General features: G+C 35.4%; 5 protein-coding genes across 5 annotated transcripts in view; 1 reads left to right on the top strand and 4 right to left on the bottom strand.

The window, feature by feature from the left end:
* Nucleotides 1-11,451, bottom strand: part of Tsp_09716 (putative immunoglobulin I-set domain protein) — a 30,546-nt gene extending 19,095 nt beyond the window's left edge. The window contains exons 1-20 of the mRNA XM_003374354.1: nt 11,312-11,451; nt 10,951-11,214; nt 10,321-10,587; nt 9,827-10,259; nt 8,089-8,337; nt 6,880-7,029; nt 6,529-6,671; nt 6,044-6,214; nt 5,820-5,982; nt 5,348-5,443; nt 5,132-5,296; nt 4,919-5,068; nt 4,356-4,524; nt 4,189-4,227; nt 4,063-4,137; nt 3,806-3,938; nt 3,569-3,747; nt 2,951-3,503; nt 2,312-2,726; nt 23-2,019 (exon numbers count right to left, since the gene is read on the bottom strand). Coding sequence (XP_003374402.1) covers nt 23-2,019; nt 2,312-2,726; nt 2,951-3,503; nt 3,569-3,747; nt 3,806-3,938; nt 4,063-4,137; nt 4,189-4,227; nt 4,356-4,524; nt 4,919-5,068; nt 5,132-5,296; nt 5,348-5,443; nt 5,820-5,982; nt 6,044-6,214; nt 6,529-6,671; nt 6,880-7,029; nt 8,089-8,337; nt 9,827-10,259; nt 10,321-10,587; nt 10,951-11,214; nt 11,312-11,451 — 5,951 coding nt within the window. The remainder of the gene's footprint in view (nt 1-22; nt 2,020-2,311; nt 2,727-2,950; nt 3,504-3,568; nt 3,748-3,805; nt 3,939-4,062; nt 4,138-4,188; nt 4,228-4,355; nt 4,525-4,918; nt 5,069-5,131; nt 5,297-5,347; nt 5,444-5,819; nt 5,983-6,043; nt 6,215-6,528; nt 6,672-6,879; nt 7,030-8,088; nt 8,338-9,826; nt 10,260-10,320; nt 10,588-10,950; nt 11,215-11,311) is intronic.
* An 807-nt stretch (nt 11,452-12,258) lies between these two features.
* Tsp_09717 (nucleoporin interacting component superfamily) lies at nt 12,259-17,441 on the top strand. The gene is made up of 11 exons (XM_003374353.1): nt 12,259-12,274; nt 12,371-12,459; nt 12,567-12,734; nt 12,990-13,470; nt 14,262-14,300; nt 14,510-14,555; nt 14,686-16,734; nt 16,805-16,916; nt 16,988-17,071; nt 17,130-17,237; nt 17,322-17,441. The coding sequence occupies exons 1-11, from the start codon at nt 12,259-12,261 to the stop codon at nt 17,439-17,441; spliced, it is 3,312 nt and encodes a 1,103-aa protein (XP_003374401.1).
* A 393-nt stretch (nt 17,442-17,834) lies between these two features.
* On the bottom strand, nt 17,835-19,110 carry Tsp_09718 (crustacean calcium-binding protein 23). Its single transcript, XM_003374352.1, has 5 exons — nt 19,018-19,110; nt 18,529-18,668; nt 18,299-18,476; nt 18,017-18,226; nt 17,835-17,936 (listed from the first exon to the last, which is right to left on the bottom strand). The coding sequence occupies exons 1-5, from the start codon at nt 19,108-19,110 to the stop codon at nt 17,835-17,837; spliced, it is 723 nt and encodes a 240-aa protein (XP_003374400.1).
* A 1,050-nt stretch (nt 19,111-20,160) lies between these two features.
* On the bottom strand, nt 20,161-20,907 carry Tsp_09719 (hypothetical protein). Its single transcript, XM_003374351.1, has 3 exons — nt 20,696-20,907; nt 20,473-20,631; nt 20,161-20,332 (listed from the first exon to the last, which is right to left on the bottom strand). The coding sequence occupies exons 1-3, from the start codon at nt 20,905-20,907 to the stop codon at nt 20,161-20,163; spliced, it is 543 nt and encodes a 180-aa protein (XP_003374399.1).
* A 334-nt stretch (nt 20,908-21,241) lies between these two features.
* Nucleotides 21,242-23,631, bottom strand: Tsp_09720 (putative immunoglobulin I-set domain protein). Its single transcript, XM_003374350.1, has 8 exons — nt 23,267-23,631; nt 22,937-23,175; nt 22,533-22,820; nt 22,075-22,206; nt 21,832-21,972; nt 21,530-21,727; nt 21,449-21,455; nt 21,242-21,425 (listed from the first exon to the last, which is right to left on the bottom strand). Exons 1-8 carry the CDS (start codon nt 23,629-23,631, stop codon nt 21,242-21,244), a joined length of 1,554 nt encoding a protein of 517 aa, XP_003374398.1.
* Nucleotides 23,632-24,263: the final 632 nt, after the last annotated feature.

Here is a 24,263-nt window from a genome sequence, read left to right as displayed (position 1 = left end):
ACATTATTTAAAACCAACAAACCTGCCAGTGCCGAGTGTCATTTGCGCAGTACATGATACTTCTCCGGCGTCATTCTCTGCTTTACAAATGATTTCTCCAACCATGCGTGCAGAAAAACGCTTAATCGTCAAAGTGCAAATGTCCCCTTCCGTTGTAATCAAAAATTCATCAGAGTTGTGTATTTCTTGGTGGTTAATGAACCACGTAATTGTTGGCTTGGGATCTCCACTGAAACGTACTCTGTGTACTACTTCCGCGCCCTCTGCAGCACTGATGCTGTTCATCCATTCTAGAAAATCTGGTGGAACTCCACGACGCATCACTGAAAGCGTTGCAGAAGAACTCGCTTCACCAAATTCGTTGACTGCTTTGCAGACCACTTCACCACTGTAATCACAGGTAATGTCGTGTATAACCACAATATACGTATGCTTCTCTTTGTAAATTTGAATATTTTCCGACTCGACTAACTTCTTTCCATTTATATACCAAGACACGTCCGGTGATGGCTCACCATATAATATCGCTTTTAATTTTAAAGTATCTCCTTCACGACAGCACGCATCACAGAGATACTGCTCGAATTCAACCGGTATTTGGTGGTTAACTGTCAGAGTTGTCCGTGTAGTTACTTCTCCGTATAAATTTTTTGCAACGCAAGACAATTCACCGGCCATTTCTTTTCCAACACGCTTGACACGCAACGATGACATTCCATTCCCTGTTTCAATGTGTACATTGTCATTCGTGGACAATCTTCGCCCATTGAGAAACCATTCTACACTTGGCTCTGGATGGCCATTCAATGCAACTTTTGTTTCCAACGTATCTCCTTCGTATACGCTCAATGGATTCATCTGAGTACAAATTTCTGGCTGTTGTTTTCTTGCCGCTGGCTTCACTGTCAACTGAGCACGTGAAAAAAAACATCCAGATGGAGTACTTATTCTACACTCTAATTCTCCACTCTGATTTTCATGTATTTTGGTAAACTTTAATGTACAAATCCCATCTAAAGTTGTCTCTATCAACACGTTGTCAGAAGGCAGCAGTTTGGTACCATTGAGAAACCATTCTGCTTGAAAGGATTTAGCATTTTCTATGTTCAGTTTGAATTCTATTGTATCTCCTTCTTCGACTTCAGTATCTGACAGTCCAGAAATTTCTGCCGGAGGTCGATTTGTCCGAACAACTTCGAGGTTTGTCTGAAGAGTTTCAGTCGCATTGCCCAACTTCACAAGGCATGTAAGCACTCCAGCGTAATTTTCACTAATATTATCAATCTGCAAGCAAATCCGATCTTGGTCATGATGAAGTTGCACTTCATCTGACTTTGCAATGGGCTGTCCATTCAACAGCCAGGTAATTTCAGCTTGCTGATGCTGCTGTTCTGATGAGCCCAAGTTCAATTCAACGAGCACTTTGCTACCGACTTCAGCGGTTATGCTGGGCGGCAGTTGGCTAACAACAACGACGTCAGATGGAGCTGGCAAAACAATAAGTTCAGAAGACATGCTGACAACTTGTCCAGACGATCCTTGCGCTTCGAAACTCAACGTCCCTGAGAATTCTTCACTAAGAGTGAGAATTTCAAGACGAAATAACCCACCAGGTTGCTCAGTAAGCCTAACAAATTCAGAACTTTCCAATCGTTTTCCATTTAAGCTCCAAAAGCCAACTGGCTGTTCCCCAGTTACTCGAACATCCACTGCAAATTGCTCGCCGACGTGTCTTTTGATAACAGGTGGCAATTTCGAATCAAAATGAACACCGGGTACTGAGTCTGCGGTTTTGCTAGTCGAATCTGCGGCAGTAACTGATGCTTGACAAGTAGCGCTTCCACAGCTGTTCTCAGCTTTACAGACCCATAAACCACACAAGTCTTCAGTGAGATGAGCAATACTTAGCTGATGTCGATTCGACAAATCACTCTTTAAACTGCAGTTTTCATCTCCAGTAATTTCACGACCGTTGACACTCCAATGAACAACAGATATCGGCCTACTATCCACAATTACCTAAACAATATTTAAAACTGATGAATAACAATCAAAACAAGATGATGCTTTTAATTATTGAAAAAACAAAATACACTACAAAATAAGCTTGAACTGCTCATATTATTCTATGCAATTTCGTCCAAGTAAACGTGCAATTAATTGTATAAAAGTTAAATAAAACATCTTCATCTGATGAGAAATTTAGCTAAAAGAGAAACATAATGTCGCTTTGAAATCCACGACGTATTTAATTCTTAACGTTAATTTATATTGGTTTTTTAGAAATATACATTATATTGCACCAACTCACCTGCAATTCAACTGGTTGTCCTAACTTTGCTCGAATGTCGTGCAGTTCTTGTTTAAACATTGGTGGAAAGTCAGAAGTTTCAACTGATAAAGTGGCTTGAGATTTAGCTTCTCCGACACGATTTCTTGCAAGACATTCAATCAAGCCATTTTGTTCTGTCGTAGCGTTTAGAATTTCTAAGACATAAATTCCGCTCTGAGGCTTTTCAGTGATCCGTACATTTCCACTTTTTTCATCAATCGGTTGTTCATTTATCATCCAACTTACAGTAGCCACAGGTGAAGCACTGATCATTACTTGCAATTTTACTAAATCACCAATACACACAACTTGATTGCATAGCTCTTGCTCAAATATAGGAGCGTGATCTTCTTTAAGTACAGTTACATGACAGCCACAACTTGCTTCACCAATTCTAAAATTACATTATTTTATAAATATGCATATATGTATAATTATTATGTGAGCTATAACGTTGGGCAAATATTTTGCTGCAAAAAGTCTGAAAGAAGTTATTTTTCAATTAATTCTAAAACGTTTCTTCCATTTCCCTTTTATGAAATGAAGCTTATAATTAGAAAATTTCTTATTTACAAATTAAACACAGTATTAATATAAATAAAAGCAGTTAAAAATTACCTGTTTATTGCTCTACACAGCAGTTCACCATCAAAGTGCTGAGTAATGTTACTTATCTTTAAAATATAAATTCCATCCTCGGCAATGATGTTCACTTTATCAGAATTTGTCAGCGGAGTCCCATTAACATACCATACCACTTCAGGAGTTGGATCACCGCTGCAGACAACTTTAAACTTCACTTCGTCGTCCTCTTTCACAACAACATCATGAAGTACTTGCTGAAATTCAGGTGGAACCTTTCGCTTGTCTGGTTGTTCGATGACAGTCAATGTAGCTTTGCATTCATCAGAACCACTTGCGTTTAATATTTTAAGTGAGATGACTCCTGCATCATCTGGTTGGACATCACGAATGTTCAAGTGTACTAAATGGCCATCATAATCCATTATATACTCTCTGGACGGATGTATAGCTTGGTCATCTAAGTAGAACTGGATTTCAGGTTCGGGCCAACCTTCTACTTCACAAGAAAATTTAGCTGTTTCGCCTTCGTGTATTTGTAGGTCTTGCAAAACGGTCACAAAGCGCGGTTTTTCAGGTTCACGCTCAGCTGAAGCAAATGTTCATCAGCGCTGCTCATAATCTAATCAAATCAAATATCAATCAAACGTATACCTGTCACAACTCTAAAGAAAGCAGATGTTGTGGCTTGTCCATATTCATTAGTGGCAACGCAAGTATAACGACCAGTGTCTTCCATTAAGACAGGTTCAATCGTCATGGCAAAAAATCCATCTTCATCAGAATAAAATTTATGTCTCTCATCTTCTTGCAAAGGCACACCGTCTTTAAACCTGATATATAATATAATGTTTACAAATGCATAACTATGAAGTTCAGACCATTACAAACCATGTAATTACTGGAAGGGGATATCCAGATACTTTAAGTGACATCTTAGCAGTAGTAGCATGTAATGTTCTATAACCATACTGCGTTCGTGTCATATTAGATCCATGCATTTCAATAGAACCAGTTTGAGTGACTACAGATAAATTAATATATTGAATAAAACGTTAAAATTCACGTTGAATTTCAGTGTAGCTATAAGTTATATGCATTATATTTTTAAAATTAATTACCACTTTCTAAATTCATGCTGCACAAACTTTGGACTGATGTGGACCTTGAGATACTTGGTGGAGTTTTATGTTTCTTTCTAGGAGGACCGTCGTCAACACCATCTGAAGCAAATCATGATCATCATGAATGAGTTATAATAAAACACAAAATACCTCCATATAATGAACTTTTTCGAGAAACGCTCGAATATTCTGAAAATTCACTTTTAATATCTGAAAAGTCAGCAAATTCTGTCATTGTTTCAGTTTCTTCTTCTGCCAACGAAACTAAAACAACCCAATTTTCCTACAACCATTCAAGCAATACTGCGTATGCATACCTAGAGCTTCTTTAGTTTCATTTAAATCTTTCACCCACGCTTGTTTTACAACTTCAGTATCGCTGGTTTCCGTTGCTTGCAAATAATAAACCGGCAATGCCGGATCCAAAGGACATAACTGAATAATGCTACTATCTTGTGGATCATCTTTCAATTCATATTTATCAATCTAAAATTTGCATTCGCGAAATCGCATTTCAAACACTAGCCAATTTGCATAATTTCTAACTATGATAAACCGAATCACCTGAAGAGTAATACTGGACAGAGATTCAAAATGTTTGTGATAAGAATAATTTATTTGTGCACAAAAAGGTTGATCTCATTTGTTTCACAATTAAAGCAAATAAATACATGAAAAAAACATAAGATATGATCAGAAATAAAATTTTAAAAAAAGAAACAAATGGCAAGTTTGTTAACATTCAGAATTAACGCAATAAAGGGCTCTCATAATATAAAAAAAATGTAGAAAAAATGTTTCACTTAATTAGTTCATTTTTATATTGAACGTTAAGATTATGTTGCTAATTTGAAAACAGTAAAATAAAAATCATTCTTACCCTCACAGAATAGTTGAACTTAAATTCTGGTATTTCATCCGCATCTTCACTTTCTTGCTTGCTTGTGAACACAAGTTTGGATTTAAAAAGAAAAACATACTGCAAAGTTCCTTCTCCTTCTTTGGTTTTTTCCCATACTCGAAATTGGTCCTACAAAAAAAAATACCATGTTCATGCTAACGTTTGTTCCTCCGTGCAAGCGTCATCACGTACGTGTCTCAACAGACGACCAAGTCTTGAAGCATCAGTAGGAAGGTCGCTTATGCTCTGGATAAAGTTCAAATCAACAGCTCGTTTCGGAATCCACAACATCAGCTCTAAAGCTTTCTGCAAACTATCAACAGGCAAATCTGCTTTCAAGCTGTACCGAATCATTTCCTATTGAAAAATCAAATATAGCGGCCAATGAAAATTAGAATACGTGCTTACTTTCAGAAATTGCTGATATTCTTGAATTCGTTTGATTGGAAGCTGCAAATAATCCAACAAAGTCTTTTCTGCAGTTTCGATGCGATCGCGAATACTCTTAAATGAGGTTTTTTTAACTTTTCCATCAACTACATGTTTTTCGATAACTGGCAATTTTTACACTCACGCAAGTGTTGCTATCAGTATAACATGCGGATGATAAAATGTTTAATTTTAACTTTGGTTTTTATTAATTAATTAATTATTTTAAAGAAGAATTATTATTTAAGCTTTTGAATGTATTAAAACAAAATTATAATTACACTAGAGTACAGTAAAAATTCAGGTTTTATATCAACTTCTGTAAACAACATTTTATTCAAATTCAGTGCAGTTTAAGTAGTATATAAAATATTTGAATTCAATAAATTATTACACAGCAAAGTATCCTGTGTAAGTACAGTTACAGACATGTAGTAAAAAAAAGAATTACCTCAAAATACTGCTTAACAACTGGTTCTTCAATAAGCTTTTCCGTATCAGGTTCATCGTGGCAGTATTTGATATGATGATCAAAATCTCTTTCAAGTCGCATAAACGTTTGGCCGACAATTCCAGGATCATCGCTATAGTACTGGAATCCTTTCAACAACACACTGAATGGTGAAAATGTGAAATATGAAATTCAGTTTATAGAAACGTTTTCGAGAAAAATACTTGGCGTGAAAGTTATAAATTTCGCGCAAATTTAATGACAGCTGTTCTTTTAGCTGCCGAACAGCTAACGGCGGCGACTGGTCGTCAAGAAAGTGTAAGTATGTTTCGAGAAGATGGTGCAGCTCTGAAACGTATACTTCTTCTGATTTCATCAGCTGCTGGAATACAGCGCTGAAAATGCAAAAACAAAATTGACTTTTCAATTACAGTAAGCATGAATAAGGTACAAAAATATTTACAGTCAACATTAACTTGTTATACATTGTATAGTCCGCATTTTAGAAAAAAGTATGAAAAATGACTAACCAACAGTTTAATATGAAATAAGTCAACTAATAATTTGAAAAGTTTAATACCCAAATTTGGCTTAAACGAAAACATGAACTTAACGAATGATCATGCCTGTATTATTATATTTTTGCTTTTTTATTGCATAAATATAAAATGAAATTGCATTTAAACTAAATTGAATAGTGTAAATTTACTTTCGCTTCAAAAGAGCTTCTTCCTTTTTTGTCATGGGTACATCGGTCGGAGTGAGCTCTCTAGATTCGCGTCGGTGCCGATAATATTCAGTCGGAGTTTCGAAAAGTGTTCCTGGCGCCCAGCCAATTTTCGGTGGACGAGCCTTGAATTACAATTTGACAAGCATTATTATAATTTAAAATTGCAGATTTCAACTGCATTTCATGCATAAGTTATTTCTGTTTATTCGAGCTGCATTTAAACATTAAACACTGTGATTGTCAAACGATGAGATGAAGAGATCTTCGAAAGGATCATGTTTGTCAAAAAAAAAGCTGAATGAAGAAATCAATTTTAAAAAATGCTTTAACCTTCGTTCGAACCAGCCATGATGAGGCATTTTTGCTGTCCAACACTTCAACAATCTGACCCTCTTCGAGTGGCAATGCATCCGTGTTCGAAACATCCGGATTGAAATCCTGAGTTACAATGTACACCGGCAAACTGTGCGTATCGCTACCCTGAAAATAAGTTTAAATGAAAAATTATGAATCAGCAAAGAAAAATTTTTAATAGTTATTTATATTCGTTTATGTCAAAACAAAAATAACAGACTTGCAAATGACAATAAACAACATGAATGATTAATTTGAAATTCATCACATTATTCAAGTTGAAAACAAATTAATTAAACAAATTAAAAACATTCCAGTAAATAAATTTTTTATTTGACCTCAATTAAAAATCAAGTAAAAAAATTAAAGTAAAAATATATTGTTATTTAAAATGCTTGCTTCAAATTAACGTTCTTAAAATTACTGAAATACTGACATCTTTGTGATTTCATACTAGAAGTATTCACGTTTGACGTCAGTTGTCTATTTTTACTTTCATTCAAGCTATATAAGATCAAGTGAAAAAAATGCGCTCTTTACTTCATAGTATTTAACTGATTTAACACTTATTTGCTTCAAACAAATTCTAGAAACATTTTTTTCAAAATTATGCAATTCTAAATTCTGCTTTTATTATGCCAATGATAATTCCATTTTGGCATATACAAATCTGATAATTGAAGAACAAAATTGAAAACAGATGTTAGTATTGTTTTCAACTGCACGTAATCATATTTTTACTTTATGCAAATAACGTTGAATTTGACATTTTCGCCGAATACAACAACACGCACTCTGAAGAAGTGGCGAATATTAATTATCTGAATGAAAATGTTATCACGTGGTTAACTTTTGTTTTCCAACACGTTCAAATGAGTAAAATATATTCATTTCACACATAAATTTTATAGATATTTAATTGTCCAACAAAGTTTGAAAGATAAATAATCAGTGAATATAAAATCAATAGGTCGTATCAATAAAATTCAAGTTCAATTTTATGACAATCGTCGAATATTTGTATACTTTTCTATACACAAGTTATAAGAAATATTAATAATGAAAGTCAATTTTATATGTAAAGTAAAAAAAAATTTACATAACGATCATAATTTGTTGTATATTTGACATGTCAGTTTTAACTTGTAAAATATGCAATCAGAAAGTAAATTGCAGAATACTTACAGTTATTATTTCTTTTTGCCTGGAACTATTGCCACGTGAGCTGATATATTCATCAGCTATTTCACTTTTATAGCTGGATCGTCGTTGATTAGATGCAAATGACACTTCGCTGGAGGTGATATACTTCTTGTATGAGCTATATTTGCTCGTATAGCCGGTAGTTGTCATGATGTGGAAATTTTTTGACAACGGTGCAAAAATATCTGGATTCGAAGAACCAAGCCAAACAAGAAGCAATATTAGCACCAACTGAAAGTCAATTTAAGCTGTATTGCATTGGTTGGAAAAAGATTTTCGTAAGAAGAAGAAGTTTCGGCGTTATAGTTAGTTGAAAGAGAAAAAGCAGAAGAGGGTCGGTCGCGTGTGAGCGGTGCTTGCACTTGGGAGTAGAAGCGAATAATATTGCTGAGATGCGGACAAGCGGGCCAACAAGAGTGCACGGCTTGGAAAATTCATTCACAAGCAGCTGGGCAGACGTAGGCAACTACTACAAACTACTCGTCAAAGCTGTGTCGTCACTGGCCAGCTGTTATGCTAATGCTAATGCATTATTTGAAATTGCAGCCGCGTCTGCTTCTTAAACATGCGGCCGGACTGAGGCAACTGGAATTCAAATTCTTCAAGCTAACCCATCATCACAACGGCTAGCCAGTTGTGATTTTTCGTTTCCAGCGTGTTCCGCTGTCGTCAAAAAGCGTATCCAAGCAGCAGAACTGCTACGTAGTTAAATTTGAGTTTCATTCCTTACAACTTCCAGCTTCTACTTTCGTCCCTTGAATCAGTGAAATTTGTGACGATGACGCCGACAAAGAGTAGCATATTTTTACTGCATGCTACCCAATTGCAAACTTACACATCAAACAAAGCTCAACTTTTCAAATCCGTACAATTCTAAACTTTATTTTAAAACGTATATACGCATACACATATACATATACATATACATATATATACATATTTGCATCTTTGTTTTTTGTTTACGCCAAACCATATCAAAACATCTGCTGTGCATATGTTAGGTCAGATAAAAAAATTCAAACACATTTATTAAATTGCAATATCATGATTAATCATTTGAAATTAACAAGCAATTTATTTGCTAAGATGCAAAAAATATTTAAAAAACATCTATGCATTATAATTGCACTTCACAAAATTTTCAAATAAATTAATATATTTTGAACACTGATTTACGGTGAAAAGCATTATATTTGATATTATTAGTTATTTTCAAGTCAACAAGTGAGAAAAGCAGTTGAAATCAAATCCATTAAGATAACAAATATATTTTATAAATTGAAATACTGCTTTCAAAATATCACTTTTGTTGCTTGTCTATCTTTCAGTTTCTTCAATTTATTGAAATTAATATTTCAATAATTATTAAATTTTAAGTATTTTTACATTAACAGCGCTTTTCAACTGCATAAAAGCGTTGCAGCATAAAGTCCATAAATTTTATAACAAAAACTATGTAGAAAATATTTTTCAAGTCTGCCATAAGTAGCAACATATTTTACAATTTACAACATTTGCTGCTCGCTTCTTTTACGGAAAAGCATTTAACAAATTTACAAACATTTTATTTTATAAAATGTTCTTCACATAGTAAGCACTAATGGCAGTAATTTCTAAAATTAATAATGCAACATTTTTACAAAGACAACATTTGCAATCGATACGAATAATTTCCGATTATCGCCATAAAGCCACTTTAGCATTCAAATATAATTTTCACCTTGTGTTGTTTTCTGGCAAAATTTAATGCTTTGCTCGACAATAAGCAAAATCGCACGTCCATAATTTCCATAGAATAGCATTTTTCCAACAGCATGAAAAAGGTGATATCATTAAGTGCAGAATTATCTCTTAGGTACAACTTTTTCAATGAACCGTTCAGGTGGCAGAGTTCAGAAAGGGATAAATCTAAACGGGATATATTATTCAATTCCAAAATTTCCAGTTTTTTCATTGTTGAAATGAGCTTGATAATGTCCGAATCCACGACATTGGAAAGACAAGATAGCTTTAGCGTTTTTAGCTGCGTCAAATTTGACAAAACAAAATGAAGCTGCTGTTTTGAAAGCCATCGATTTCCAGACAAATTCAAATTAATTACACTGTTGTTCAGGTAAAATGAAGTATCATTTGGAAGTATTGGATAATAGCTACTACAATTAAAGAATTTTAAATAAACAAGCATTTTTATACGCTGTTTGTAAAATATCTTACTAAAATCGTCTTGCATTCAATTCTTTCAGTTTAGGTAATGCTGAAAGCTCTTTCAATGTGGAATAATAATCTTCCTTTTGAATCCAATTTACTTCTTCTATATTTAAAGCGTTCAATGTTGATTTTGCTTCTCTGAGTATAGATACCAAGTTCGTCTCCGCTCTTGCGAAAGATACATCCAACTTATTCAAAGAAGTGCAGTGCACTGCTATAGCATCGATTAATTCTTTTTTTAGTTGGAAAAATGTGAATCCCACAAAAATGTCCCTGAATAAAAATTATAAATGCAAAGCTTTATATTATGGCGCCCATTTTTGCAATTCTAAACGCAAATTATTTACTACTTCAAATTTGATTAAATAATTTATTACTTTTGTAAACTCCTTCTGTTAGATTCCTGAATCGTAATATAACCAATAATGGGGAATTCTATTTTAAAATAAATCTCAAGAAGACTGCATTACAAGCTGCTTATAGGAATTAGCATTTAACAAAAATATTTATTAGTTCAAACTTATGATTGGCTACTGCAGATAATAAACAAAAAATATTGATTATAAACCTTCTAGCATATTGTCATTTAAAATCTTTAACGTTCTTATGTTTCTGGAAAAGAAAAAAATTACTTACTTGAACCTATATCCGTACAGGGCAAGTATTTGGAGAAGCCGATTTGTTATTTCATTTGCATCGACGCAATCATCACCATTCTTTGAAAAATCGGGAAAATACAATTGATTCCGACATCGAATTGAGTACTCGCAAAGAATCACAAAACGCTTGCAAATTAATTTGCAATAAGTGCATTGCATAATAGTCAAATTTTCCAAAATGTGCAGCAAACAATTGTCAGGCAAGTCCAGAAGCTTTGTGCACATAATAATTAACCATTCGCTGTTTAATTAAAACAAATATATATTATGGCCATGACAAAGGCTAACAAACCAAATGAGATTAGGGCCAACGCGAGCACTTCAGGACCGCTTTTCACCTAGCAGTGCAACCATTTGGCAAAACTCGCAGACATCTTTTTGCTTTAGTAAACATCTGAAACTTCTGTTTAGCAAGTGGCACCAGTTTTGCTTCATCATCATCTTTCCAATCAATACACCGCCTGTTTGAAGAAAACATTCTCTGCACACTGAAATATAAGCGTAAATAAAAAATCAATAATATTCAACTATTGCCTTCAAATTTGAACAAGTTGAACAGCATAAAAGATCGCATATAGCATAAAGTTTATTTTATAATTTGCTTAAAATACATATTGTATTTAAAATTAAAATTATATTTTGGGCAAACTTAGTCAAAATTGTTGCAAACACAAAAAGTAAATTCTGCATATATTACATCAATTAAAGATTTTCAGGTTACTCTATACATTATGTGTTCATAGATTTTGCGCATCGAATTTACTTCATTTGCCAAAAAATGCTATAAAAAAATAAAAAGTCGTCATGATTTATAATTTTTAAATAAGTTAATAATAGTTCTATATGAAATAATTTGCCAGCATATCGCAATTCTATTGAGGTCTTCATATTCTCAACAACAACTTAAAATTATTTTAGAGCTGTTAAATTTAAACAAATTTTAAAAGTTAATTCATTTCATTAATGTATTATTACTTACATATTTAGTGAATTAAATATATTTAATTTATTTGTGCAGCACGGGAAATCAGGGGAAAATGAGATTACAATTTTTAACGATAGTGTTTCCCTTATACAACTTGTAACTGTGATGAGGACGGTGTAAAATGGGGCTCATCGACAAAGCCAAAAATCAAGAAACTTAACTCTAACTTTACTCCAGAATAACAACATTGTGCAGTTTACTGGAGATTATCATTAATCATTTCGAAGCATTAAAGAATAGGCAGCATCACAAAATATGAACAGTTCAAACAGAGAAGACCAGAAATTAATTTTTAAAGTAATGTATTACAATGGAAGTATTTTAATCTGATACGGTTGGAATTTAATAAATTTTAGTTTAATTAATTTAAAATAAGCTCCAGGGTTATCAAATTTTAAAATGATTTTTAAAGTTAAGCAAAGTTTAAAGTTAAGCACTGCAAAAGCTGCTGATCCGGATTGCTGTGCATTTGTATGTGCGTTCTTGGTCGTAGCTTGCGAGGTATGCTACTGTGCTGTTTTTTGTTCATATATTTGCTTCATTTTGTTTTACTATCCATTTACTACTAGTCATTTACTTTAATATTTATTTATTTGAATTCTTTTTAGATGTCGATTCTAGGGAGCATAAAAATTTTTGATCTTCCGAATCTTCCCGTCGATTACGTTATTGCCAACCGCTGGAAAGTTGCCAGATTTCTCGGCAATGGTTTGTTCGGTAGCGTCTACGATGTAATAGACATGCAATCAGAAAATGAAGAACATTACGCTGCAAAGGTGCACTAATTTTTTTAAACTCCACATCATTCTTATTTATAAAACATGAAAGTTATCAAAACAGATAATTTGGATAGAAGTTTCTTGGATAATTTTATTTAACTAAGATATTTTTTGTACTAATTTGTAACTTGTTGATAATGGTTATTAATTTTCTTTTATTATTGATTTTTATGATATTAAAATATATAATTTTATAAGACATCATAAATGGACCACTTTCTTTTTACTCCATTAACTTTTTTGTATGTTTAGGTTGAGCTTATCGATTCTTTCCAAGCGTTGAAAACTGAAATTGAAATTTTGAAAAAAGTAGAGCATAAAGATCACATTTGCAAACTGATAACGAGTGGAAAGGAAAATGATATGAATTATATGATAATGACTTTAGCTGGCAAAAACCTTCTGCAAATTCAAAATGAAATCCCAAATAATGCGTTCAAGTACGCCGACGTCTGTAAGATCGCAATTCATTGCTTTGAAGCAATTAAAGAACTACATGAAGAACAGTATGTGCATGGTGATATCAAGCAAGAGAACTTTGCTGTCGGCAGAGATGGAAGTTTTAATAATGTTTACCTGTTAGACTTTGGTATAGCTAGGAAATTTTGCCTGAAAGAAGCGCTTCTTGTAAGAACTGGATATAAAGAAGATGCAATGGCATGCTTATTCATGTTAATAAGCATGTACAACAATAAATTGAAAAGTAGAGGTGACATTGAAAGAGAATTTAAACGTTTAAGCTATGGAAAAAGAAATAGGAAAAGCTACAAGAAAAATTATCTGGAAGAGTTTCTTGAAGTGTATAATTATTTGAACGACTTGTTGCAAAGTGAAATACCCAATCACGATTATTTAATAAATACATTCAAAAAGATGTATTTAAACGCACCACAGAATGAATATGAAGAAAACTTAAACTGATTATCATTTGTTTTTCGTTAAAATTATGATAATAAGAAATTATTATTGTTATTTCATAATTCAAATGTGTGTATTATATATGATTTTGTTCAGATGATTATAAAATTAAAATTTTTTAATTTAATACATTTTTATTTTAGTTTTAAATTTTATTTGTTACTTATCTACCTTGTTAAATTACGCTTGCTGATGACAATTACATCATCACTAATTTCTCATGGGATGATACTTCGACGATAGTTCTATTTAACAAAAACACTGTCAGATTAAATAAAATTCATGTAAAATATAATATAAAACAAATAAAATTTTATATTTTGGCATTTAAACAAAATATTTACATAATAACCAATAATCACAAAATATTGTTACAGTATAGATAATTAAAACTTGATTGTCATTATTTTGTACTAACTGGAAATTTAGTTCAATATTGTTATTCTTAATCCCATTTGTTGTTTTGCCTTGAAAAAGTTTCAGGATAATTTAAGCTGCCTAGAATTTTAGCTATCTTTTTTTCAAATTTGACACAATATTCCATGTTGTTGTTCTTATTGCTTTCTAATGACGCCACCAATTTCTGAATTATTTTTTTATTTCAAGCCTCTCGACTCGACTTTTTCAAGCCTGTTACTGAAGCTGGTTTTTTTTCTTACAATTTTGAATAATTGTAATAAGTGCATCAAGCACCGGTTTTTTGCTGATGTTCACATTGCAAACAGAAGAATGCTGAAATTTTGAATAATTTTATCCCATGATGTACTGTTTGAATGTAATTTATTTGTGGATGACATACCAAGGGAAATTTTGTGTTTTTTTCAAAATCTAAACTTTATTGATAAAATTTTTAGGTTTAGGTGGTAGCATTTGTGTTGCTACTGCTTGTGTATTGATAAAGTTTGTTCTTCGTTGTTCTATCTTATGATGTTATACTATTAATTATTGAAAGAAAAGTGTTTCTTTTTGATTTTTATATAATAAATGGATTGGTTTCCATTATTAGTATTTAATTAAATTACCTTTTTAGTGAACTGAAGCGAATGGAATTGTTGGAATTGTTGAGTCGAGCTGACCAGTTGAGCTCATCGGTGAACTGCGGCTCACCGAAATCGGGCAGCGTGTCGTTGGACACGATACGTCAGGCGACCGAACTCGGCGAGAAGCTGTGGCGTCGGACCACGGCCGCGTCGACCACAGACGAGCAGGATAATGCGTCGACTGTTGAACTGTCCATTACGGTCGACAGCAAGGTCGGCTTGTTGGGCGACGATGCCCATTCCAAGCATTTGGCCAGGCGGGCTCGTCAGCTGATCGATCCATTTCAGAAGAGTGTGGACGAGTCGCGTGGAAGTATTGTCATGCAAGCTGTCCAGGCGTCCTGCGACGAAGTTACCGAAAATTGGAGCGGTCAGCATGCATTGAAAAAGCGCAACGCTTGGACGAAGATGAAGAAAGAGCATTATTACGTGCTAGTGCCGGGCACCGAGACCAAGCCGACGGTTCAGTCGACCGACGGACCCAGACCCAGTGGTCATTGTTGGACGGCGATCAGTGAGACGCAGACTGGTTTCAGGAAAGTGGTCGTCGACTATGTGGACACGCTGTTGCACGGCGAGTTGGGGTTGCGATTCAGAAGCAGGTGCCTCGAAGCGGTCAAGCAGTTGGACAACCAGTACGCGGTGACGATGTGGGAAAATGTACAGCTGCTGGCCGACTTGATGTTATCCGCTTGCAAGAGAGGCGAGAACGGTTTCGTCGACAGGTCGTCGTCAGAGTATAAGCTGAATTTCGGCCGTCTCGTGTTGGACTATTTGCAAAAGCAGTTTGTGGAATTCATGCGGGGCGTGGTGAAGGAACGTCTGCACCAGGCGCAGATGGGCGCCGTGCCCGGCGCGCCGGGTCTGGTCACCGCGTTTTTGAACGTGCTCATGCCGACCCCGTATCCGGGCTACGAGGACGTGTTGGTCAACCAGCAGCCGGTCTGGGCTATTATATACTATTGTCTCAGGGCTGGTCACGTGCAGGCGGCGAAGGCAGTGGCCGAAGAAGCCGGGCCAGCTTTGTACGCCTTGGTCCGGGCTTTTCATCGGCTGGATTCGGTAACGTCAGAGCCGATGGATTTCAACGACGACGACGACCTGCTGTTGGAGTACGAAAAGGCGGCCAACACGACCGGCGATCCGTACAAGCGGGCGGTGTACTGTTGGCTCACGTTGAACGACTGGATGGAAAGTGTGCCCGTGTTCGACCGTATCGAAGACTGGCTTTGGATCAAGCTGCGTCAGACGGTGCTCACTGAACGGCGGCTGTCGATGATGAAGCATCCCAAATCCAAATACCGTGTCAACTTGTTGCCGTTGGAAGCGCTCCAGGAGGTGGTCCTGTTTGAACATGGTGAGAAGTATTTTCTGCGCCACCGGTCGCCGCTGGTCTACTGGACCGCGCTTTGGTTCAGCGGTCAGTTGGAGGCGGCGATCGAGTTCATGTGCCGCCAGGGTGAACTGTTGCGCAGCTGTGCGGTGCACGTGGCGTTGGCTTTGTACGCCGACGGTCTGCTGGCCTGCGACGACGAACACGACGACATCCAGGGTCCGCTGTTGGATGTGAGCCGCGGACGCAGCCCGTTGTGTCGTTTGAATTTGGTCCGTCTGGTGGTCTCGTACACGTCGCAGTTTGAAAATCAATCCCCATCAGTAGCGCTGAAGTATTTCTACTTGCTGCGCCGGTTCCACGACCACAACCAGAACAGCATGTTCGCGGTCTGTTTCGAAAAGCTGCTACGCCAACAGGCTGACAGGAACTATTTGCTCGGCTGGATCGACGAAACTGGCTTGCATAAGCTGGGCTGCATTGATTCGTTCAAGCTCGAAAGACACCGGACCATCGCCTACGTCGCCAAAACAGCCCACGCCCGTGGACAATGGCAACTGGCGTTGCAATGCTACGAGCTGGTCGACGATATGGACAAAGCGTTGCAACTGTTGACCAACATGCTTTTCTCGGTCGTCACGCGCCAAGAGCGCGACGACGGACTGAGAACGGCGGTGTTAAATCTTGCTAACAAAATCAACGATCGGTAACAAGCAAAATCATCAATTATAGGATTGAATTCAACGATTGTCTTTTTTGCTTGCTTTACAATTTAGATTAACATCCGGCAATGCTAAACGTAACACTGTGGCACTGTTTCAAAAAATTCTACTCATCGGCAATTATTTTACCATTTATTTCCATCGAGAATTCAGCAAAGCGTTTCAAGTATGTAATTGAACAGTTCTATAATTGGTAGAAATAGGAAATGTGGATGTGTGTTGTTTGTTCTTTTTCAGCTACTGCGACGTATTAATCTAATCCCAATGAACGCCATCGAGAAAGACTACTATGTCTCATCTACCTCTGATCTACCAGACAAGGTAAATTTCACTTCTCTGTGTTTGCGTTATCTTGTTTGCAATGCAAATTTTGTCCCAGATTCGACTGCTTTTACCTGAACTGATGCTATCGTACATGAATATGCTGATCGAAGATTGCAAATTGTTCCACTGTGAAAGTAACCAGAGAGGTTTCAGCGGAGCAAACGTAAATGATAATAATAACTTCTTTCATTCGTTCATATATTTGCATTTGATTCATTTAATTTTTTTCTCCATTTTTATTGCTCAGTCGAAAGATGATTTGAAAGCAATGGCCGAAGCGTTGATTTCATTCGCTAGTTTGATTCGTCTTCGTTTGCCTGGTGGATTTTTGGGTTTGTTGGTACACAAAAAGGCAGCGCTGATATAAAATTATTCATTACTATTCATAGCAATCAAAATACAATAACGCTCCATAAATCAAAATGCAATTTTATTCCATTTAAAGTACTATTTACTTGATGATGATGATTGTTTGTTTTGATAAAATAATTTGCATGTGAACAATGATAAATTATTTAATCAGTTTGTTGTTTGTGTTCAAAATCAAACATGCGACTAGAAAGAAGCCACTGGTTAGATATGTGGTTAGTCTCTCTCTGTGTGTATGTGTGTGTGTGTGCTATGTGCTTGCGAGTAAAATTTGAAGCAGTTGTGTTGTTATTTATGTTTTTCTCTTTCAGGCAATTGTACGAAACAACAAGTTGGCAGTGAAAAATGCACTTGCTAAAATGAATTAAAAAATAAAATCCATCTTGTATTATTACAATTTCCAAGCTTTTCGCATCATCAAGTCAAAATAAGCGTCACTGTCAATACTGGCGCTTACTCCAGCGTAGTAATTAATAAACTCTTCTTTGGTAACCTAGGCAAATTGCAAACTAGAAATAATGTTCGAAATGGGAAAAATAATAAAATTAATAAATCATCTGTCATCGTCCTTACTATACCGTCGACGTGATCGTTCATTTCGAACGTTTTCAAAAACTCGGCAAATATTTCCTCCTCAGTCGCTTCTCCGGTGATGTATTTCGAATTACCGCTAACAGTGTAGACGTTTTTCAAATCGTCTACAGTAATTACACCGTTTCCATTTTTGTCCAATTTTTGAAAAGCTAATGAAATAATGCTCAGTCGAGATTGTGACATTGGAGGCTAAAAAAAAATAGCCCCTCACGTCATCAGCAACAGTATCATGAATGCAAAAATGAATGAAATGCGACTTACTCGTAGTGCAATTAAAAATTCATCAAAGTCAATGCTACCGCTGTTATTAGTGTCAAACTTGTTGAACAGTGCCGTAATTTCGTCTTTAGTTAGCGCAGCTCCAAAATCGCAAACTCCTTTTTGAAACTCTGCAAAATTCAATTTTCGATCTCGATTGTCATCCATGATTCGAAAAAGTCTACAACGGTATGCTAATCGTTTGAATATTGAATAAAGTATACATTAGTGACCTTCCAAATTGTTTAATGCCTGCACAGCCTCTAATCAAACACTGACAGCGAAGCTTATCCATCGGATCTTGAGATGAGCTGAGCAATTTGTTCATCGTGTCGCGCATTTGACCTTCAGATCTTTCAGTTGCAGCCATTCTCTAAAATAATTGCAAATGGGAATTTCTGTTGCTTGGAAACGCTTTGAATTATTTTAAAATTAAATCCCATAGTTAGCATCTATCAGTTGGACTGTTTTTTCTTTTTGGTTTCATTTAGCAAATTTGTAATACAACTGAGATAATTGAATTTTTAATTTTATGCATGCGTAAATAAACAATACTGCTTTGGCTAATATTCAGATTTTGAAAATTCTGAATAGAGTTGTGCATTATAAATTTTAATATGACTTAATAATATATGAAATAAAAATTACTTGTTTTTCTATTTATTTATTATGAATAACAAGAGAAAGAAGATTGTCTGATTCTTTTGAGCATATCAACTTACGTGATTAGGTGAAAGTGTTTGGAAATTCACAAAATGGCAGTGAACGATGACAATGCGCCGTATACCAACCACAACAGATCGAATACTGACCATGGGGTGTGCAAATCAAGTGGACAATTTTATCAAGTAGTCATGACAACATCACATTTTCATGGTGCGTTTTTCTTCGGCATCAATCGATCGATATCACAATACGATGGACGCTGTTCAATGCCCGATTGTTAACGCTCATATTCTTGCTAATAATGATTGTTGCTAAAACAAACTGCTAACAACGCCCAATGGTAAACATCTCGATCAAAAATTATCCATCATTTATTTGGTCGGTTTTTTTTGTTCACATTTCAAATCAGAACAAGCAATATTTGCAGGAATTGATTTGATTTTACATGTACAAAAATTTTAAATTAGACACTTACTATGCAAATACGAATGAAAAGCATTTTTGCCCATTTCATTATATAAAGTTTATAAATTATATATACAAACTTACCTATTATCTTTCACAATACTTCATGTTACGACTCATTTATTTACTGGAAACTGAATTGATTATAATAAATCAATTAAACTTGGATAACTAAAAAAATTGTATTTATCATATATCACATGGAAAATGGCCTATTTTTCAAAGCATTTGCTAACGTACCTGTAATAACGACTATTGGCATTTTGAAAAAAATTTAAAGTAAACTACTTGTTTTTTTCCATAAGTAATTCACGTGAGTGAATGAATGGAAATTTTAAATTAATTTTGCTGAATTTGACGGCAACATAAAAAACCAAAAGTCTTAGTACTTTGGACGTTGCCGCGCAAATTGTGTTGTTGCAAACGAATGGTGTTGTTTTGGTTGTTAGGGATCATAAATAGCAACACAATCGCGCAGAGTCATTTATAATAGAGTTTTTCAACTTCCAAGTTCAACGGTGCATTTTTGCTTCGAATAAAGAAAGCTTTCACCATTGAATGCAAAATATCCAAATTAACAATTACAAATATGAGTTATGATGATGCAATGCAGTGGATTAATAATACCTGCAAAAAAATGTATGAACAAAAACTTTTTTCAAGCAACAAATGCTAAACATTTCATCTAATGCTGAAATCTATTCAATATGGGCATTTAATGCTTGGCAACAAAATCAAGGAGCAATATCACTGTCGACTACAGTTTTCGTCATCCATTTGTAATATTGCTTTTCAAAAAGTCGCAGTCTGTTTGATGAGAAACGAATATTTTCTCGTCTCCGACGCATATGATCGTGCAAGCTGAGCCATTTGTGCTCCAATCCTTCTTCTGTAGATATTCGATTTCTGAAATTGTATCACAGGCATGAGAATGTATGCAAATTTCACCGTCAATGCACTTCTTTATCAACGTTAAATTCAACAGCTTAATGAACAAATTATGAAAATCGAACTAATTTGAATAATCGATGCCCTCCGACGCGTACTTTGGGTGTTTTTTCAGTGCTGCCGTCGTGAAACGAATGGCTTCTTGTGTAGCTGTACCGAAAATCCAGTTGATGTCCAATTTTTCACTTTTCACATTCTGTATGATGTCATCGTCGGATATGCTCGAGTCCGCGGCAAACGGATGCATGCCACTTAATCTGAAATGCAAATTTTCAGCAAGAAATTCAATTCCAAAATCAACAATTCAGCCGCTGATAATACAGAATAAAAGATAACAGGCCAACTGCCCAAACGTCCGATGCTGGAATAGCTTCCTTTTCTAAAATAACTTCTGGAGCTAAAATAAACATGAATTGATCGATTGGAATGCACACGAGCGCACAATGCGCAACAAAAATACCAGTGTAAATCCAAGGAAGATTGTTTGCAACCACGGCTACACCATTTTCACCTAATCGACATGCGTTGCCCATATCAATTAATTTTATTGTCCAGTTGTTTTTAGATTGAAACATGATGTGATCAGGCAGCAGATTTAAATAAACAATTCTTCAAAGAAAAAATCATTGTTTGCAAGTATTTGATTTGAAATTTATAAATTTGAGAATACCGCTTAAAATGCATCCATTGTAAAGCAAACATAATTTGAGAAACAATTCGTGCCAGTTGTTCTTCTGTGAAATAATCGCCGAAGCACAATCTTTGAAATAATGTTTCGTGCAACTTTTCGAAGATAAGAATAAGGGTGGTGTCACTGAATTGCTTATTATGTTTATGACACAGCCGAAAAAGTCTCCCAATTCAAGCTTACTTCTTATAAGCGTTCATCAACCGTAGAACATTTTCATGCTTCAAATCTCGGAAAGTTTCAAATTCTTGCAGTGCCTTTTTCTGCTGTTGCTCATTATCCAAAGGAATGATCTTAGCTGTGCAATGAGCCGAATGTTCACGCCACTTGTCTACGGCATCGCAAATGGAACTGAATCGTCCCCTAATAAATAAAACCAAACGAACATAACTACTAGAATAGTATGGAAATATGAAACTGTTTCAAAAGAAATTAATGCCTGAATATTTCAGCTTCCAGTTGAAAACGAGTCGGTAAATCTTTTACAACGTTCAGCTGGACAACTCCGTCTTCGCCATTTACTAAGCTTTCATTCGGTGCAGATGATTTCTCTGAAAAGTAGTCTAGCTCTTCTGGGATGTCGCCGAGATCTCCACTTGTAGGTAAATAAACAACGTTAAGATTGAATTCTCTTTTCAAAAGTTCAACGCTAAGCTTTGGCGCACCTAGAGAAAAGAAGTCAATTATCAAAGCAAAAAAAAATTTTTTTTCAAATTTCCAAAATCATCTTCACCTCGATGATGAGTTTGTATAATTCTGCTGGATAAACTCGGCTCACCAAAACCAACCACTGTCTTTGCAGCGACGCGAAACTGATAAATGCCTAACGGTTCCATTCTTTTTACAATTACAGCTGTACTATCAAGACTGTCTGAAACCGTAAACCATGGGCATGACCAGTCGTTTTCACCTAAAAATTACATTTATAAAATTATAAAACAAATTAGCACAATTAAATACACTCTCAGGCAACAAGTGAAATTAACAAAATGAAAAAAAAATTCACTTTTACCTGCCCTTCGATATTCTATTTTGTAGTATAATATTTCTAATCCTCCAGTAAATGAAGGAGGATCCCATATGATAAACACTTCTGTATCAGAGGCAAGTTGAACATCAGGCCTGGATGGTCGTTCAGGAATATCTATTTAAAAATTATAATACAGTTATAGTGAAAACGTTTTTTGAAAGTAGTAATTGAATGCTATCAAGAATATCACAGTAATAAAATGAAATATAACAAATCAACAGTATGATGCTTTTATTCAATATTAATACTGCGCTTACCTCGTGTAAAATAAAATCGAACGCTAGCAATGTGTGAACAAGAATGCAAAGTTAATATTTAAGTTCAATCATCAATAGTGAAGCAAAAAATGAAAATAAAAATCACGTTATAATAACAGATTTGAAAATTTATAAAAAGATTAAAATAATTTAAAAAAAAAATAACTACGTCAAAGTACCGACCTGCTATGATAAGCCGAGCAGAAGTAGCAGCTTTGCCCAAATCGTTTTCAATGACGCATTTGTAAACGCCAGAATCAGAAGCGAATGCTTTTTTGATCGTAAGTTCAGCAACATTATTATCCCGCAGTGTAATACTGTGTCGCAAATCCTCGGTTAATAAGGAATCATTGTGGAGCCATGTCACATCAGCCGCTGGATTGGACAAAAAAGAACACTCAAAAATAACATCGCTTTCATTAATTGGCAACACGTGATCTTTCAATCTTTCTTTGAATATTGGAGCATGCCCTGCAAACAATTTTCAGATAATATCCGTTCGAAAAGTAAAATATTATTTATCGCCTGTGAATTTCAATAGCAGGCTTTAATTGTATTAAAATTTTATAAATGATCACTGTTCTCACTTTGATCAGTCTGATTTGGCAACGGAGATAATGCCGGCTTCGCGATGCTTCTGAGGCCGTGAAATTTTCCAGTTTTGAAAGCTTCCATCTTGCTGTCAAGATTGTTTGCCAGTTGTTGCAGTTCTTCGTCACTGTGAATTAAATCTGAAAAACGACGTCGTTCGTGGAAAGAAACATGCCTGTCCATGAATTTTCCCAAGCAACGGTCACCAAACGAAAGACTTTCAAATGTATGTCGTCTTGAATGATAAATATGCATAAAGCAACGAAAAGCATGAAATAATAATAATTATGAAGAGAAATTTTGAAGAAGAAGAAAAAAACATATACCTGTAATCTCGAATTCTCGAAGCAAACTCGGGATCGCGAAGTTGAAGTAGAAATGTCTCGGGACCCATTTGATAATCACTTTCCCAAGAATATTCTTCAACTTCCCATTTGCGATACAAAGAATAATTGATTGCTTTCTTTTCGAGACAATTTTTATTCTTTTCACAAGAAGCATCGTCTGCAGCGTTTGGAAGTTGCGTTTGAAAACTGCTCGGCATTTGGTGGGATCTTTTGATAAATCTGGTACTTTTTACCGCGTCCATCAGTCGATCATACTCTTCATCAGTGGAAGTAGTTTTCACTGGATTCACTGAAGAAGGACTCAAACAGGGACTGCAGGCGTTTGACGATATCACCACTTCCATTACTTCTTCTCGTGCTGGTTTGGGACTGACTGGCGATTTGATTCCATCAAAAAGTTTAATAAGCTGTATTTCAGGAATAATTACATTCAACGGTTTCTCTTTATCCTAAAAATCGAGCAATTAAAAGCGGCGGCACTATTGAATTCTGCTATTCCACAGTTGAACACAACGAAGCAAATAAGCAAATAAAAAAAAAATAGAAATTTTCAACACGGCCATTAGAGTGCAGTAGTGACCATTATTAATTGAAAATGGGAGAAGCTGATGCTGAATCTGAGCGTAGAGTGGAAATTTTCATTTCTGCGGAACTGACGACAAACGCACTTAGTTGCTAGTGTATAAAGCTCGAACGGCAGCTGTAACTTCTGAGCAGCTGCTATTCAAACTGACGACGTGGAACAAATGACCACTTTCCTGCTAACTACGTGCCTGGGTGCGATCGCGCTTGTTTGCAAAATTTCACCAACCTCACTTAGCAAAATACTCCCCATCCATCCATCCATCCACAATCATGGCAATATAACGAACAAACTCCCCCCTCCCCCCCCCCCCACCACCACCACTGTTGAGCAAATATAAAATTGCCATTCCTAGCTATAGCCTTTTAGCATTGGAAAATTTTCAATCTTATT

Source organism: Trichinella spiralis, assembly GCF_000181795.1.
Source record: "Trichinella spiralis strain ISS 195 chromosome Unknown Scfld6, whole genome shotgun sequence".
In the NCBI taxonomy this organism is placed as follows: Eukaryota; Metazoa; Nematoda; class Enoplea; order Trichinellida; family Trichinellidae; genus Trichinella; species Trichinella spiralis.
The sequence above is the reverse complement of the archived record's forward strand: the minus strand, read 5'-3'. Positions and strand labels throughout refer to the sequence as shown.